Source organism: Rhipicephalus microplus, chromosome X, assembly GCF_043290135.1.
Source record: "Rhipicephalus microplus isolate Deutch F79 chromosome X, USDA_Rmic, whole genome shotgun sequence".
In the NCBI taxonomy this organism is placed as follows: domain Eukaryota; kingdom Metazoa; phylum Arthropoda; class Arachnida; order Ixodida; family Ixodidae; genus Rhipicephalus; species Rhipicephalus microplus.
The window spans coordinates 152845226-152862553 of record NC_134710.1 but is presented as its reverse complement, the minus strand read 5'-3'; the positions used below and the strand labels follow the sequence as shown (position 1 = coordinate 152862553).

Genomic DNA, 17328 nt, shown 5'->3' with positions numbered 1-17328 from the left:
TGTTCTCAGTTAGCCACAAGTCCCAGAAAATTACTTTTGGAATCTGCATACAACAGTCGATCCTGCATTTCTTTTTTGACAATACTCATTACGTTTGTGTTGATGTTAGTCTGCTGAGATTTACAAAAGTTAATGAAGGAATGTGAAAGAATGATGGGCATCGTTACCAAAAGTGCCTCACTCATGCCACTCATTTATAAGCATATTGAAACTCCCCTGTTTATCTGCAGGGTAGTTTCAGATTACCCCATTAATCTATAGTCATACTACTGAGAACCTCCAGTGTTTTTTCTACAGCCATTATTGCTAACAGCTACTAAATATATGTGATTGAGGTACAAAGATTTAATTTCAACGTAATAATGAAGCTACCTCTTGAGCAAGAAAAAAAAGTTAAGGAGGCATCTCTAAAGGTGGATGACCAGCGAAGCTGTTGAGGACATAACGTAGTGGTTACACAGAATTTCCAACAAATGTTCAAACTTATTTATTGTTTGGACAGGCAATGGGTGCATTGATACACTGTTCTTCCTAACATACATCCGCTTCTTGAGCAGCCCTTTAAGACAGATCATGAGAGCACCAAATTTTCGCAAAGAGGAAAGTTTCCAGGTGTATTTAATTCGCCATGTCAGCTCAGCACCTTGTCTTGCACAAGACTTATACCACTACCATGAAAGTCGACGAAGCCTTCATGGAAAGTCCATTTTTAGATCTGTTTTGCACTGCAGGTTTAGTTTAGTGCATTCATGATGTCCAGATATATTCACTTTCTGCCAGCATGGGTGTAAAAAAACTCTCCTTTGGAGTGGTGTAGGGGGTGTTCTAATCTGACCCCACTAGAAAATTCATTTTGGTTCACTAATTTATCTCGAGAATTCTTTTTTTTTTCATGTGGTTCAGGTATATTCACTTTCTGCAAGCATTGGTGAGTAGTCCAGCAGTCAAGACACTCGCTCTCTAGGTGTGGAGTAGCATGTTCAAATCCAGCTCCACTAAGAAATTAACTCTGATTTATAATGGCGAGTTCTTATGTATCAGGCCTACTCACTTTCTACAAGCATGGGTTTGTATTGTAGCTCAGTGATCAAGACACTCACTGTCAGATAACGGAAGCGCAGTTTCCATTTATTTTGGAGATTTCCTGTCTTCTGACACAATGAAATTCCAATGAACCATATACAGCTTCGCTGTGAATAATGTCCTACCTGGATAGACATTCCACTAAGCGCACAGCTTTTTGATCACCGAGTGCTTACAACATAATGCGTTGCACATGTTTGGTATGCTACAGTTATTTATTAATGAAGTGCTGAATTCCCAGAATTTGTAGGCATGTGCATGCAGCTCACTGCTGCTGCCATGTTGAAATTAAATTGGAAATAGGAGGGCAAAAACAAATCACATTAGACCAACACGGGCCTCAACTGACAAATACAGAACTACATGTGGCACCTGTTTCACTTTCGATATGCATTTCTACAAAAGGTTTGATTGATATCTGTGGTTTAACATCCCAAAACCACCACATGATTATGAGAGACGTTGTAGTGGAGGGCTCCAGAAATTTCGACCACCTGGGGTTCTTCAACATGCACCCAAATTTGAACCTACACACCTTGTGCCATGCTACTAGAATTTTACCATAGCACAACAAGGGATCTATGTAAAACCAAGTCAATACCAACAGCTGGATTCATTCTTCAGATGATTATTCTTTCATACATATTTCCCTTTCACCTAATGATTTAGTTTTGTTTTCATTAAGCAAAAACGTGCAGTATGGTTTTACTGAAGCTAGATTTTTTTTCAAATGTGAGTCTATTAATAACAATTTCGCCTTTCAAGCTTGCTTGACTAGATCTATAATAAAAGTTAGACAATGGGCCTCAACTGACAAAGTACTGCAATTAGTACCATTTGAACCAGTCTTTGAATTTGCACTTGTGTAAAAGATTTTGTGGCTGGCATCATGTTTGGCACATGAAGGTGGTGGGATGAGCCTGTATATTTCAAGTAACCTGCATGGTATCGCATGGACTCACACTAGTAACCTGCATGGACTCACACTAGCAGTCATAAGTGGCTCATTTAATTATGCAACCCATCCAGTCACTAGAAGCATTGGACTTCAATGTATATTGTTCATGGATAGCTGGCCAGTAATTATCAGTGTAATTCATTGAAAAGCAATACCCACATGCTTTGTAAAGATCATAACTTTATTTCAAATGCATGGTAAAAAAATAGTATCACCTCCATGAATCATGTTTACAAATCCATTCAATGCCATATGATGGGTATTGGTACAGTACAGTAAATGACTGATAGATGTGCTGGAAATGCCAAACCAGAAAAACCCAGAAAGTATACATAACTGACAAAAGAGGCAAAATACTGTGGGCACTAAGATTTCATGTAGAGCTGGCATTCAGTGCACTAGTACAATAAGACACAGTAAAAGCTTCACAACTGCATGTAATACACAGAAAATGTTTAAATACCCACAAAGCACTGAAATACCAGCAGCAATAAGTCAGTTATTGCACATTACTGTCATAAAGCACAGTCTGCATCATGTGCTCTTTGTACCATTACCACCCATAAGCACTTCAAGTCAACTTTGACCAAAAAATGTCTTACATGTTAACCTCAGAAATACTCAGTACGTGCACACTACACTTTAATCGGGCCTCAAGTGTCTTAAATACATTCAAACAAAAATCAAGTACTTTAGTCATGCAATTCATTTTTTAATCACAAACTTAGAAAAAAAAGCACAAAAGCCCATACATTAAAAAAAGTTAGTAGATCCAAGTCTTCCACTCCAAGCTTAAACTTGCAGGGAAATATCCTACTTAGCGTCCCCATGCACAACAAACATGACTCAAAAAACTTGCATGAGGTGCATGTTGCTGATAAAGTCCATTTTGTTTCTTGAGCAAATTGTGATATAAATATTTAATCCATTGTTCAGAAAATAAGTTTGCAGGACTAACATATCAGCATAAACTGGATGCCAAATGACATCCTCCAATGTGTTAACCAGAAACACCAAGCAGCAGGCTACCAAGCTTCCAGGCCACACAAATGTAGAGCTCATGCCAGAAAAAAACCGCAGTGCAAGCATGACTGAGCACCGACATCGGCTAGGAAAATATGGGCAATACATTCGCAGTCCCAATGGCACTAGATTTGAGATCTTGGAGGGATCAGCCATCCCAAAACAATGGCGGAAAAAAAAGCCCACCAGTGTGAAGCAGAACCCTATGGCATTGGACAGTGGTGAGCTCTTCAACACACTCCTTCCCATGCATGTGTTAAATACAGTGTAGACGACTTGTAAAGCAACCGCTTATAGTGCAGAACCTGTTACAATGCGGTGTTTTGTGAATCCCGTTTACCCTCCCATAGAACCCCTATATGCATACCGCTTATTGTGCATTCCCCCAAGCTGAAAGACAGGTTATAATGCAGTTGCCGGGAAATCTTGGGGACAAATGTGGCAGCGAGGGCACGTCTGAAAGGAGGCGTGCTGGGTGCGCCGCTGCTAAGCGAGCAACGAGATCGTTACAGAGGACGAGGTGTGAACGAATGAAGGGTGGAGGAAAGAAGAAAAAAGCAAAAGGGAAAAAGGGGATGGAGGGGTGGCAGTTGCCTTGGCGACGGATAAGCCTTTCTACTGGCATCGATGCCGCTGTGCACTAGTGTTGCTAGTGTGGCTCAGCATGGCACATGCAATCCCGTCCTTATCAACTGCGCTTAACAATTTGCTGTCTGGTAAAGTGTAGTCATTATCGAGCTTGCTACAGATATCGCGTTTGCTACCTCGTCCGTAAATTTAATACCTTTTATGGCTTTATGACGTTAGCTTTCACCTTTGCTGCCAGTGCGCTGCGTACGTTAAGCTTGGCAAGTTTTCGTTGATCTCCTATCCACACATGCAAACTTCGTTCGCGAGTGCTAATGGGAGGTCAACAGGATTCGCTGTTCAACAAAAATTCTATTTTCGGTTCAGTGCTTGAGTGTGATACTCAACGCAATATAACAGCACACTAGGCTTAATTGGCGTTGCTGGTGTTTCAGTAGGGGTCAAATGCTATCTAAGTTGTGGCTTGTTACGGAATCAACAAAACCAATTGTGGTGGCTGCACTTGACGGAAAGAGATACATATTGTTAATGAAAACGAGGGTGGCACATGTAGTGCTTGAATAGTGGTTTGCGGTTCGATTGCCATGTCTGGAAATCGTGTTTGCACCCGTGAAATCTAATGATTGGAGTCTTTCAGCACGTGAAACTTTGGAATTGACATAGTTTCTGTGTAATGCACATTATCGAGGCGGTCTTAAAAGTAGTCGGCAAACTTCCGCGATGGTGCTTTCTTTTGTTAGGCCTCCCCCTCCCCCCCCCTCTTTTCACGTTCATTTTGTCAGGAACGCGCAACTTAGGACTGCAATTTATTTTTTAGCATTTGGAAATTTAAATAATTGTAAGCACCACGCATTGTATGCTTCTATTCTCACACACATGAGGCTGCACGCTCAACATGTTTTGTGCAAATGCGGTTGTTAAAAGACTGTTTTGGTTATAGTGTGCATATCTGCGACTTCCGTTATAAGCGGTCTATAACGTAATACATTCCCTCGCATGGCAACACGTCATGCAGGTTGAGTGTGGCTTTAACACCTGTAACAACTTTTAAACACTGGCAGTGAAACAGCATCATGTGGGCATTCCCTGACAAAGACTTACAAAAGACTGCTGGCAACATGTGTGAGACACAGTTTTGGATGAGTTTGCCATGCAGATGACAAGTTTTGATTGCAAGCTTTTTCCTTGTCTTGCCAAAGCTTGGCTGTTAACTAAAAAATAGCTCTCAAGGGAACCACTTGCAAGATATATAAACAGTTAGCTGAACAGGTGATACAAAATGTATCTATGTACATGAATACAAGGGGCATGGAATGGGTTATCAGTGAATGTCCAGCATTCCACAGACTTGCCAGAGCAGTTTCTTTTTAGAAATAAACAAGCACTGTAGGAAACTAGGAACACTGCACTGACAACATACAGGTAGGTCAACTACACAGTATTTACCTCTAGTATGTGGACACACGTGCAGATGCCCTTAAAAAAAAAAAAAACTAACGATACAGCTGTAACAGCCATGCAACAAAGTCGGCTGGGACAATTGAGACTAGACATGCAAGTGCATTTACACTCTGGTTACATTTCCTTGCTTTTGAAGATTGTGCGCTCTATGTCCACAGCACGAGATCTTACACTGGTATGCTATCAACAAACAGCAATATGAGCCAACATATGAACGCTAGCAACAAATGTTCCAATGAAAACTACTGGACAGCAGGAGGTGTGAGCAGTCCCAAAACTGTGCTGTTGCCGCTGGCCACTTTGCCACGTTTAGATTCTGACGAGGCACTGGCTTCTTTCTTCAGGCCAAATGCTTTTTCCTGGTAAAAAAAAACAAGAATATATTAGTCTTCTCCCTGTAACTGTGCAACCAGTCACAGCCTAAGAACAAGGATAGCCAGTGGGCAGCAATAGTTGCTTAGAATAGTCTGCACCTCCTGAGGTGCGTTATAAATTTACACAATAACAAATAATTTTAAATAAGCAGTAACAACTAAATGTGAAACAGAAGCAGGTAGCCAGGGTACACTACTACTACTGCAATGACCATAACAAAATCATGCGTGCAGTGCACGACTTCCGATATTTTGTCACATTACTATCCTTGGCTGTGGTGGCAAAATAAATTGGGGAGGGGGGGCAAATATAAGATCGGCATATTGATTATCTTATTCAACACTGTCTTAAAGCAGACGTTATTCACAAATGAAAAGTTTGAATATTCAGTTTAAAAATAGTTTCTTCAGCCATATGGGCACAATCATACATGAAACTGAAGCAAAAATGAAGGAAATGTTCAGTTCTGCCATTGTGCACATACTAATGTGCTATTATGGAGGAAGAAACAACCTTACTAAAATAAAGCTTTTTTGTTACTTTGGGTACAGCCCCTCATCTCAGCCCCACTGCCTACTGCAACTCAGCAGGCCAAGGGTCGTCAATCAGCGTCCCAAATCCAGTTTCGGCAGGTGCATCACCCACAACATATATATGAAAGTCCTTAATTGGCAGTAAAACGGTGTCTCCTGGATACAGTGTTCAGTGTTAAATTATGTGTTCTGAGAATCTGTGTGGAGTCGCACCATAAACATTTTTCGCTATGTTTTTTTAGCAAATATGCTGTGGGGTCCAAGTAGCATGCTGTGTAACTGAGGGAGTCATAGCTGCATCAAAATAATCCACATTCAAAGTTGGCTGACATGCCATTTGCAAGTAAGCTGGTAGCATTGGTAATGTGTGCTCCTTTGGGATTAATCCCGAATAAGCTCGATTCTACAATTATAGTGGCACTATCTAAAGTGACTAGTTCAACTACATAAAAGACAATTGTACTGTTTCACTGCAATCACTGCGTCTAGGCACATACAAGTTGCTTAGAATAGTCTGCACCTCCTGAGGTGTGTTATTACTAAATTTACACAATAAACAAAGGTACTATATGCAAACACTAATGGACTTCTTTATAAATGTTCATCATGATAATGCATAAACCATGGTTGAACAAACAAATGTATTATGTAGCTTTTTGTTGGGATGAGGTGCTGTTAATAACTTTCCATGCACACATCTACTTAAACTAGAGTACATTGTTTATGATTGAGAGTAAGGTAGGCAAAGTTTCATGCAAGAGATGAGACGGAGCATGGCCTAATGGCACCAAAGTACCTCAAGTTTGCCTGAAAAACATTCATGCACAGCCCAATTCAATACTTTAAAGATCTGCCTCATTCTTACCACACAGCTGCCGCAAGAGGCATGAAACTGAACTGAACTGGTACAAATCACTATAATTTAGAGGAACCCACAGCTTTCATAGTGTGAAAGGAGACAGGGAAAGAAAGTTGTGGACGTGAGGCAGAGGGCGAATTTGACTGCTCATAATGCAACTACACTTACACAGGCCATACTAAAAACTATTGTAAAATGCTGAGCAAGTGCCCCCTTCCTGTTTTCGTGAGATCTGAAATACCGTATTTACTTGCGTAATGAACCCACTCCACAACTTGGTCCTCGGAAAGAAAAGAAAAAAAGATGTATCTACTCACGTTATTTTGGCATGATAACCAATGTTGTTGACGATCGAAACAACATTAAATCAAGCCATTATATCACAAAATAATGATGCAATAAAAGTCAAAACATAGTTCACCTACCATGTTAAACAGTTGCGAACAGCGTGAGCTCAGACGACCTCAATCAAAATTTAAGTCGCACCTTTTGCAACAGAGTGCAATCTATCGAATGCAGGGGAAGCCTCTGCTTATAGTGCCATACAAGCCCAGCGGCAAGAAAACAAAGCAAAAAACAAAGTGTGTGGCCTCCGAGATGGCTGGCGTGCGGCATAAAAACATGCCACGCGTCTGCCATGTCGAAAGCCATGCAAAACGCAACCACGCTGATGGTGTGTTTGCTCCCCCAACATTTGTGCGCCGCCATCCGACGCTGCGTTTTTGTTCTTGGGTTTTTGTAGTGAACTTAGTTGGACACCAGCTGCGCAGGGCGTGTTCGGCTGGTATGCTGTCTAGACGGCTGGTTTCAAAGCTAAAGTTGGTTGAGCATGCGCTGGAGCACGAGAACGGACCAGCTGGACGATGCTTCAGCATCGATCTGTGCGCATTCGTTACAATAGAAAACAAGAAGAGCTTTAAGGTACAAAAACAATTCGCCACGCATTTTGCCGACCAAGACAAGCAAAACAGTCATGCGAAAATCTGTTTTCGAAAACTCCTGTGACTTTTTTCTCCCGAGTAATGAACCCTCCCCCAAACTGCTGTCAACTTTTCCATTAAAAAAAAGAAAGAAAAGGGTGGATTCATTGTGCTATGAAATACGATAAGCGACGAAACCCCCCCCCCCACCCCCGATCTGGTTGGGTTATCCGTAAGTAACCCTAAAGAGTGGCTACTACCCAGAATATATGAGATGTTGGTATAAATAAAAATGCAGTGAATTATAGCGATATAATTGACCAAGCTGTTAGCAATTTAATTGAATTCAGTTCATTATTGACACTGCAAGCCACAAAAAATGGCAGGTCACATGATCTTGCGAGAAGCATTGAAACTGTGCAATGTAGTAGTCAGCTATTTAGAGCCACCAAACTTAGTACATGAAATTGCAGTCTTTATACTATACATAGGCGAGCGTACCTTATTCTATGGTTACTGAGAGGTAAAAAGTTCCCGCTGACAGGCAGGTAAGAGTGGAACAGTGGACCCATGACAAGCTGTGTCATTCCATATCTCTTGATGGCTCATTTGAGCTTTTCTAAGTAGTCAAGTTTGCAAGCGAGTTCACAGCATTGTACCATATCCCTGATATACAGAAAAAGCACAGCTAAATTTTTCATAAATAGGTGCCAGCACTACACGAACTGATCTACTAACATATTCTACGACTTCTCACAAATCCGGACATTTAATGGTTCGTGTGCTCATCTGTCAGCGAGTTGAGCACTTTTTAAGTGTGCGACATCTCATGAAGATGTAAAAATTGATGAAGTGTCTAGCAGAGTTTCCCACGTTAGCAAACTACTATTGCACCCCGACCAGCGAACTTTCTTTTGCACTATTAAAGTGGGTACCAGAGAAGTGGCCTGCCAGTCCCTCCAAATTAAAGAAGTTTCATTTCTTGAAAACTATTACATGGCTTATTAAAGGTACAATAGTCTACTTACCACAAGCTGGAGATTAACATGATGAGCTTGGATTTCGTGTCCAGCTTTCCCACAGGTTCCAGACATGTCTTTTAATCCTTCTTTGATAACAGTGGCAAATGGTACCATCCACTCAATGCAGTTTGCTAAATCAGCGGTCTTGTAGCCTGCAGGAGACAGTTTTACAAATAAACATTTGGCCTGCCAGTACTTTTCCCTAAACCACTCGACCTGCATAAACATCGTACAAGTCTCTTGAGCATTTCACTAAAACAACTTACACATGACTTTTTATGAAGATTACGCCAGAGCCTCTTTTCTAGGCTTCTGTCATGCGGAAACACCATGTAAATCCACAAGAAAATAAATGCCACTGTCACAGTTAAGCATTTAGAATGGTACACTCCAAGCTTGTTACAACAAAATAATGGCTATAATGAAGTAAACAAAAGTCCCTTTGACAAACTAAGAGACATACATTTGAAACTTTGCTTCAATGAAGCAACTTCGCTTGTGCTGACTACATATACTGTTTTGCGTGGTGGTTTAAAACTCCCGTGTCCCAACACTGACACATGGAAGTAGCAACGTAGTCTATTTACTCATACTACTGCCTTTTTTACTACCTCAGCAGATTTTGTCCCTGAATTACATAAAGAATACTGGTATAACCACCGTCTAACTACAAACCTTACTGGCTATCATTTAGAGCCGTCTATGACATTGCTCCACACCGAGGAACAACAGACATTACACCACAAGTTGGTGAATTGCCCAGAGTCATATTTATGAGAACGCCTGACAATTCGAATAATAAATATCGTGCAGCTCCCACAAGTTTGAATTACCGAGACCCAAATGTATGTGTGTATAAGGAAATGAGCGTTTGTGCCAATATGAAGACACCTCTATTCTTACTGCCTACAATTCATTCAAGGTTCATTATTTATTCATAGTGAGTATTTACTACTGAAATCACACAAATCTAACACATTTTCTGAGAAAACGGGCTCGAAAGCTGCACATACATTACAACCTGTAATTAAACCTAAACCAAGTTCACAGTATTAGGTTCAGCATACAGTTTTACATGCAACATTATAATGGTAAACAGGAGAACCTTGCTGGAACGTGCCCACATGCTATTAAGTTTTTGGCCAGTCCTGACGCAACTCCCACACGATTTAATGCATAGGGGACATTATTGTTACAATGCAACTGTAGGACTCTTCGCATATAATATGTCAGAACATGGTGTTCTGAGCTAGCCAGAATGCCCACGCTGGCATTTCAAGTAGCTGGGCCTGGCTTGACTATGAGATTAGCCCCACAAAAGATTTAGGTCACCGGCAACAATTTCCGGTAACAATAATAAGAAGCCCAAAGATCTACATCTCTCAATTTTAACATGACGACAATGATGTCACAGTTTTGTGCAAGTTACTCAAAGTAAAGCCTTTGAGATTTATAGTTTCAATAAAAAAAAGTAAAGTAGTAATGCCAATCGTGCCCCTTCACCTCTGCCTTCTCTCCTGGCATCTGCAGCAGTGCCTACATAGTGTCCACCAGGAAATTGGAGATGTGAAAGGCATACACTCTTCTGTCGCACGGGAGAGGATATGCTAGTGTCATTGTGGAGCGTGCGCTTGCTTTGGTGGTCGTGGCACAACCAAACAAGCAATGCGACAGAGGATGGGCAAGATGATGCTTGCGCTACCTTCAGAAAAGCTAGTGCATCACACTTGAAAAACCTGCAGATTCTTAGTGCCACAGAGCTTACACGAAGAGCAGTGACATCAAGAGCATAGTGCTGAGTGCGTCTGCATCCTAACGATGGGCTTTCGCATCAAGTATCGTTGCTTGTGGTGATGTTTTTTGCCACTACAAGTATTTTTATTCTTTTACTGGTTCACAAACCACCTCCAGGACAAAAATAAAATAAAATAGTAAACAACTGATCATCACACCATAACCATGAACCTACCTGCCCATTGCCGTATTGCTGACACCATGAAACGTCAATCACATCCATGTACACAATGATTGTATATTGCTTATTTTTACACTTTCACACAAGACAGAAACACACCATTTGCATAATGTACAGTTGCGCTCAATGCGAGTGCCGACATGGTGGCTGTGGTTAAAGTGACCCCAAGCCTTAACAATAACAAACGTTAAATTAGTTCAGAAAGTATCGCTAATTAGGAGTGTTTAATACACTCTTTTTTCTTTTTCCATGTGAGTGTTACTTTGCAATGTTGGCGCCATTTTGAGTACAGGCAGTGTGTTTCAACTCTTACTGAACAAGACTGTACATCACATTGTCGTATTTAAAATTTACTCACATAATTTACGCACCCCTATTTAGCCAAATTTACTGAATAAAAAAATTACTTGCATATTACGCACTCGCCAAAGTGCACACAAGAAGACTGAGTCTTTAAATATCTTGGACGGGTGCTACTCACCGAGCAGGCGAACGCAGTCATACAGAAAATGGGCTGCAAGTGCGAAGTCCCTTCTTCCGAGGACTCCCCCCAAACTGTTAAAGGGTTGTCAGAATCGGAACTGCTCAGGCATTCACCTTCCTCTATCTACCCAGCTCTTCCATAGTGGCAGTGCATGCTCTCGTCACGGAACGAAGAATTTTCTGGATCGACATGCAAGGGCGGCCTGTTGCGCCAACTGTGTCCCTCATTCTCTGCGTCCACACTGCAATGCATACTTCGTTGGTTTCGGAAGTTTAGGTTTCGCCACCTGTTTAGTGCGTTTTTACTGCTCCCTTGCGATGGGCTACAAAATACCATGCGCGGCCAAATTCAAGCTTGCTGTTACAAAGTATGCCGAAGAAAATGAAAACCATGACACTGCCAAGCCCTTCAGTGTCAAGTTCTTCAATGAGTGGTTATCGGTACGAGAGAAAGCTGAAGAGTGCACGCTTGTTAATACACAAGTTTCCTACCATTGAAAAAGACCTTTTCAACAATGAGCGAAAGGGCAGGTCCTTCGGTACCACGATGTTGTGGGACCTTGCTTCTCCCAGCATTGTCGAAAAGAGCTTCAAGAAATTAAGGCATTCAAATGAGCTAGATGGCACCAAGAACAACGCGCCTTGGGAGGGCAACGACAAAGGCTGTGATGACAATTCTCTATCGAACCTGTCGACCAGTGATTCGGACTAAACCACGTTTGACCGGTTGATTGATATGCGGCGTTTAACGTCCAAAAAGCAACATATAATTCTGAGTGACGCCGTAGTGGAGGGCTCCGGAAATTTCCACTACATGGGGTTCTTTAATGTGCACCAAAATCTGAATACACAAGCTTGCAGTATTTTCACCTCCATCGAATATGCAGCCGCCGCAGCCGGGATTCGATCGCGCGACATGCGGGTCATCAGCCGAGTACCTTAGTAACTAGACCACCGCGGCGGGGCCACGTGATCTGGCTGGTTAAAGTGTACGCTAATTCTGTTAAGTAAACTTCGTTTGTGCTCCAATATATATACATATCGTGCACACCAGGAGAATATACTACAGCACATTATTTTGATACGTTTGCGAAATGGCCACATAATATGTGCACCCCATTTTCAAAGCTCCAAAATTGCGAAAAAAAAAAAAGTGTGCTAATTATGCGAGTAAATACAGTACTCCTTGTAGTCTATCTCTCTAGAATGCTCCTTCACCTTCCCTTATGCACTTTAGCAGAAAGAATCATCATTGTGGCCAAATGGAGGGGCCTGCACACTGACACGAATGGCACTACTTTAACTTTTCTAGGGACATTACTGAGACTTGCTTGGTTGCGCCATTACTATAGCATGGACTCGTCCTTCTCATTCATACTGTCAAAGGTCTCCTCGTGCAGTCTTTTTACTTGTGAATCGTTGTAATGGTTGAGCCAGCATGCTGCATGTCTCCAGTTCTCTGATACCTCCAATCGTAGGTGCCAACACAGTCGCATATTATGATTACATTTCTGTTGATGACCCTGGTTTTTAGTTCGTGTGGCTCTATTCGTCGACAAATTAGATAAGGAGAGATTGTATTGTTGAACAACCACTTTTTGGAGATACTTTCACTTCTGCGAGGCATTTTGTGATCCCTGAGACACGCCAATTAGGCACTGTGCCAACCATGCTAAAACAGTGGACCAAGAACCTTACTACTCACAGATGTCTGTGCATCCCGCGAAATTTCCGCAAAAGCTTAAGTATTGCTGCTGTGTGTTTGCTCGAGAATTTTTAAAGAAAATTCTTCAAGGACCCTGTATACAGAATTTTTTACATGAGGTTTAAAATAATGCCCAGGTACTGGAGCAGACGTTCTTATCAGCCAGCAAAAGGCACCAGATTTATTATTTCTTAAAAAAAAAACAGAGGATGAGAGGTTAAAAACGCAAGTTTTTTCCAAAATCACATTTTTCGTTTTTGTTTTTTGCAAGTTTACTTTCTCTAAATTCAGACACACTCACACAAAACCTGAAGATTGTCCAAACTAAAAAGAGATCATTGTCTCGAGTCCACAAGAGATTGCCACCTAGCTGCTTGCCATTGCATTTCTAATAATAATTGTCAAAGTCTAACATCCCAAAACCACCATATGATTATGAGAGATGCCTTAGTGGAGGGCTCCGGAAATTTTGACCACCTGGGGTTCTTTAACCTGCATCTAAATCTAAGCACACGGGCCTCAAGCATTTTCACCTCTGCCATTGCATTTCACATGAGGAGTTCCCTAAAACCACATGCTCAAAATAACAATGACTGCCAAGCTCTCATGATACAAGAAATCATTTTAAAAACATATCTTTGAGATGTAGATAAGCTTGAACTTATGCATTTAAAATAAGTTTTCTCTCAAGATCCAATTTTAGGCAACTTCTATAGTTTGGACATTTTTTCAGTACTTCTAATAGCCAGATCAGGATGAAATTTTTCCCAGATATTTCTTAACATCTGAAGGGTGCAGGTATCTCCTTTAAATTTTGATATCACCTGAATAATTATTAAAAACCTAAAGCAAGCATTTAGTACGGGCTGAGACTTCTAAGAATTCTCACATTGCAATTTTCCTTGTCCATTAAAATGTCGTATATGCACTTTCTCGATAGTTACTTGCACTGTACAGTTAATATAGAGCAATATTAGTCATTGATATCTCAGAATTATAAAAGTTCAATGGAATAGAAAGTTTGTCTAAAACGAATTATATGTACACATCATGGCACAAACAAATAACTACGCAACTTACTATAAAACTAATTACATATTTGAAATCGGCATAAAAGCCTATATATGCAGCATAAAGTTTCATTGCTCTAAACTACAGATTAACCTTTTTTTGTTAAATCACATCTCTCCTTGAAAGAATTAGCACAAAAAAGAAGAAAAAGTTCAAGTCAGTGTTTTGTACAAACTAGCTTATATATCACCTCTAACACTGAACCTGCTCGCACTGCACTGATTGACCAGAAAAAAAAAAATGCATCACCCAATGCTGCGCAGTTTATTTTCATGAAATATATTAGAGTAATATATTGGAGCACATTTCCTGACAACTCATTTTTCAAAATTTCCTCTTTCTCAGCTCTTGCGTTTGAAAGCTACTATTTTTTTCATAAGGTCCCCTGGAAAGAGGATTCTGTTGTACTATCACAAAGTGATAACAGCAAGCTTCGCAGTGAGCACGGAGGAAGAGAAAGTTCTTCAAGAATGTTGGTTTATTTTATTCTAAACTGCGACCTGTGTGAAGCATCCATTTACAGAGAAGCACAAATGGTGATGCATCGTTTTCAGTATGAAAACACTTAGGAATATATTGATTTCATAATATCCCGTCGGGATATTACAATGTCCAAATATACCAGATTTACTCACGTAATCCTTGCACTCGCATAATTCTTGCACCCCCCACATTGCCCAACAGAAATATCTTTTTTTTGTGTGAGTAATTATCACAGCCTGAAAAATTGCAGCCAACATGTATTCTGCTCCTTAGCACCTGATGATAGTGCACGACAGCCTGGCGCCATATCTTAAGCATTGTGCGTAGTATTAAAGCGTGTAGCCGTAATTCAGTCCAAGCCAAGCCAAAGTGGCAAGTGCGCATGGCGCCGTGTTAGTAATATTAATGTATGTTGGGTCAGTTCTGTGGCTACACTCTGGAAAGACACAAAAGCTACAGGGCTGCTTTCAAGTTTAAAGTGATTGATCATGCACTAAACAGCAGAAACAGGGCTGCCGGAAGGCAATTTGGAGCCCACAAGTTTTGTATTTGTTGCAGGCGGCGCGCTGGGCGTTGTACGTAAGACTGGGATGGATGGCGAAACTTTTATTTCGTAAGAAAGCAACTGCGGACGATTCCGTGTTAGATGGCCATTAGCCCAAGGATGACTTCGTACGCTAACGTTTCGTGAGCTCCAATTGAATGACGAACGCTAAAGCTGCATCCACAAACTTTGTGTACGGCATTCCAAAACTTCAGTATTTGCTTGCTGCCTTTGTGTCTCAAATATATTATTACGAGGATTACAAAAAAGTCCGCTACGATGACTGGCACCGCAACGTTGACTACCCTGCTGACTCTCGTCGTACTTTGGACGCCGCATCGGCGTGAAGGCTTGTGCGAAAAGCTCCTTCCACGATATACCGGGCCCTACAAAGTTCTCCGCAAGGTCACTGACGTCGACTACCTCATCACTCCAGTTGAACCACCTTCATCTTCTGCCACACCACCTACTGATGTTGTCCATGTGTCGCGACTAAAACGCTACTACACTGCCAGTCCTGATTGACTCAGCGGCGCCGTGACGGCGCTTCGTCCGCCGGGGGTGATATTACGAGGCAGTGGGCATGGCTCCGCCCTGTCGTAGACGCATCGATGAAGAAGAAGCGGATTCGGCGCGCGAGATCCTAGCAGCCCTGAGGTGTCACACCTACCTGTAAATATTGCAAATACACTCCTTTCTCTCTTCTGTGTATTTGTAATCCCCATAACAATATCTTGCCTTCTGTGGAACCTATCATTTTATTGTCAAGGCAAGTTTTGATCAGTACTTCCCAAAGCTTGTACTAGTTAATTGCTAGCGTGAGAGTTCTGATGTGCGGCCACTTCCTTTTTTTTTTTTGCTCCATGTGTATTGTAAAAAAATTTCCTTGCATAATTATCGCACCTCCTCAACTTTTCATCGGTTTTTTGGAGAAGTGAGAGGATTATGTGAGTAAATACGGTAGTAATATCCCATTACTGCATCCCGACTTCACTGTAAGCTGTATGGTTCAAGCTCCCTCAATTTGCCAAAACACACGAACTATGTGCATTACAGTGAAGCAAACTCACCAGAAACAGTTGATGCTAGGGTTGGCGACATCATATGGTGGATCGCTGAAGCAGCAATGGCACTATATTTAAATTGTAGGCAATCTACGTCCAGCATGCATAGATCCACCAACTGAAACAATAGAGCACGTGTTGATTAATGTGGCTTGTTATATTCAAGAAAATTCGGGAAATTGCACATTTAACACTTAGTTCCTTTGACACTATCACCCACAGCTTCAAAACTAAATGCAGTACACTGAAAACTACAGTTTTCATTTTTAAATAAGATTCGGGGGAGCCACCTTAGCCTGTACAAAGAAGATTCACAATAAAATTACATAATAAATATTTCTCATTTATATTATGAATTTACATTCTAATTCAAGAATGGAAGCAAAGACTTTTCCTTAACATTTCCTATCTTTTCTTACTAACTACATTTCATGAATAAACAAATGGCCCCAGCAGTATCCCATACAATGAATCAAATCAAAACTCAAAATTATATTTAAAAAGGTCACACCAGCTTTTAATACTGTTGATCGTGAAAAAAAAAAAGAAATTGTTTTACTCCAACCAAACACAGTAAAAAATGCATATATTTGCAGTTTTTATAGGTTTCATTGTTAAAATTTCTTAAAGGCCAAGCTAACATATATTGCTAATATTACATTTGAATTGAAGAGAGCCAGAAAGTAACTGAAATGAATGACACACCTGAGCAACTTGTACAAAAGAGCAAGCAGAAAATCCTGGATGTAAGAAGTTCATGTCCTTGCCCCTTTTCTCCTTCTTTGCAGCAATCTGCAGGTATGTGTTAAGCCACCCATTGACGGTTACTGGAGTCAGGTCCCAGTTGAGAGCCTACAAAGAGAAAAAATTATTAAACGTCCCAACGATCAGTTGAATTTATGCAAATTAACTTAGGAGTGGTGCACATTTTATGTAGTTAAATCAATCTACTTTGGTATAAGAGGGTAGCTCCTAATTGAATGGCAGACTTTTTTTGCTGGCATGTACATGGCGGCCGGTATTATACTCGGCAACAATTAATCCGCAGTTCGGCTGACCGACGCTTCGTCCCACTCATCATCATTCACCCTGTGGATATGCTACGATTTTATTTTTTTTGCATTTAAAATGGCAGGTAAATTGTCGTCTACCAGTCATGATGTAACAAGAGTTTTATACCA

General features: G+C 41.0%; 1 protein-coding gene across 1 annotated transcript in view; it reads right to left on the bottom strand.

The window, feature by feature from the left end:
• Positions 1-2203: 2203 nt before the first annotated feature.
• The window catches only part of CycE (cyclin E), a 51105-nt gene continuing 35980 nt past the window's right edge, over positions 2204-17328 (bottom strand). The window contains exons 8-11 of the mRNA XM_037428405.2: positions 16853-16999; positions 16154-16265; positions 8829-8974; positions 2204-5472 (exon numbers count right to left, since the gene is read on the bottom strand). Coding sequence (XP_037284302.1) covers positions 5356-5472; positions 8829-8974; positions 16154-16265; positions 16853-16999 — 522 coding nt within the window. The 3' untranslated portion in view covers positions 2204-5355. The remainder of the gene's footprint in view (positions 5473-8828; positions 8975-16153; positions 16266-16852; positions 17000-17328) is intronic.